The 401-nt window shown below is 30.9% G+C and overlaps 1 protein-coding gene across 1 annotated transcript in view; it reads right to left on the bottom strand.

Annotated features, from left to right (window-relative positions):
- Positions 1–27: 27 nt before the first annotated feature.
- The window catches only part of LOC108578650, an 870-nt gene continuing 496 nt past the window's right edge, over positions 28–401 (bottom strand). Inside the window, exons 2-3 of the mRNA XM_017942020.1 lie at positions 169–329; positions 28–99 (exon numbers count right to left, since the gene is read on the bottom strand). Coding sequence (XP_017797509.1) covers positions 28–99; positions 169–329 — 233 coding nt within the window. The remainder of the gene's footprint in view (positions 100–168; positions 330–401) is intronic.

Below are 401 nucleotides of genomic sequence, written 5' to 3'. Positions count from 1 at the left end.
CTACAACGTCATATTTAAGTATTTATTTTACTTAGAGGCTTCAGAATCTTTTGGAGTTGGAGGAAGAAAGTTAAGCCACAGTGTTCCATTCATTCTACCCTGAAAATTTAAATATCATTATGAGTCACTGACTTAGTAAAATTGAAAATTACTTATATTGACACATACAGTTACTATGGTCGCAATAAGTACAAGAACACCAGCTGCTAATTGCAAATTATATTTTGTTTGAGCTTTGTTATATGCTTCTTGCCATGATCCATGTGGCACAGGTACTTCATCCATACTTGGTGGTCGAACATCATGGGGAACCTGGTATGAACGTGTACCTTAAATTACATTTTATCATTAATAATAGATCCTATATATTTAAAAAAATTTTTTATTTAATTTCTATAAAT

This window comes from Habropoda laboriosa, unplaced genomic scaffold (assembly GCF_001263275.1).
Source record: "Habropoda laboriosa isolate 0110345459 unplaced genomic scaffold, ASM126327v1 scaffold32, whole genome shotgun sequence".
NCBI classification, from domain to species: Eukaryota; Metazoa; Arthropoda; class Insecta; order Hymenoptera; family Apidae; genus Habropoda; species Habropoda laboriosa.
This window is presented reverse-complemented; position numbering and strand designations above follow the sequence as displayed.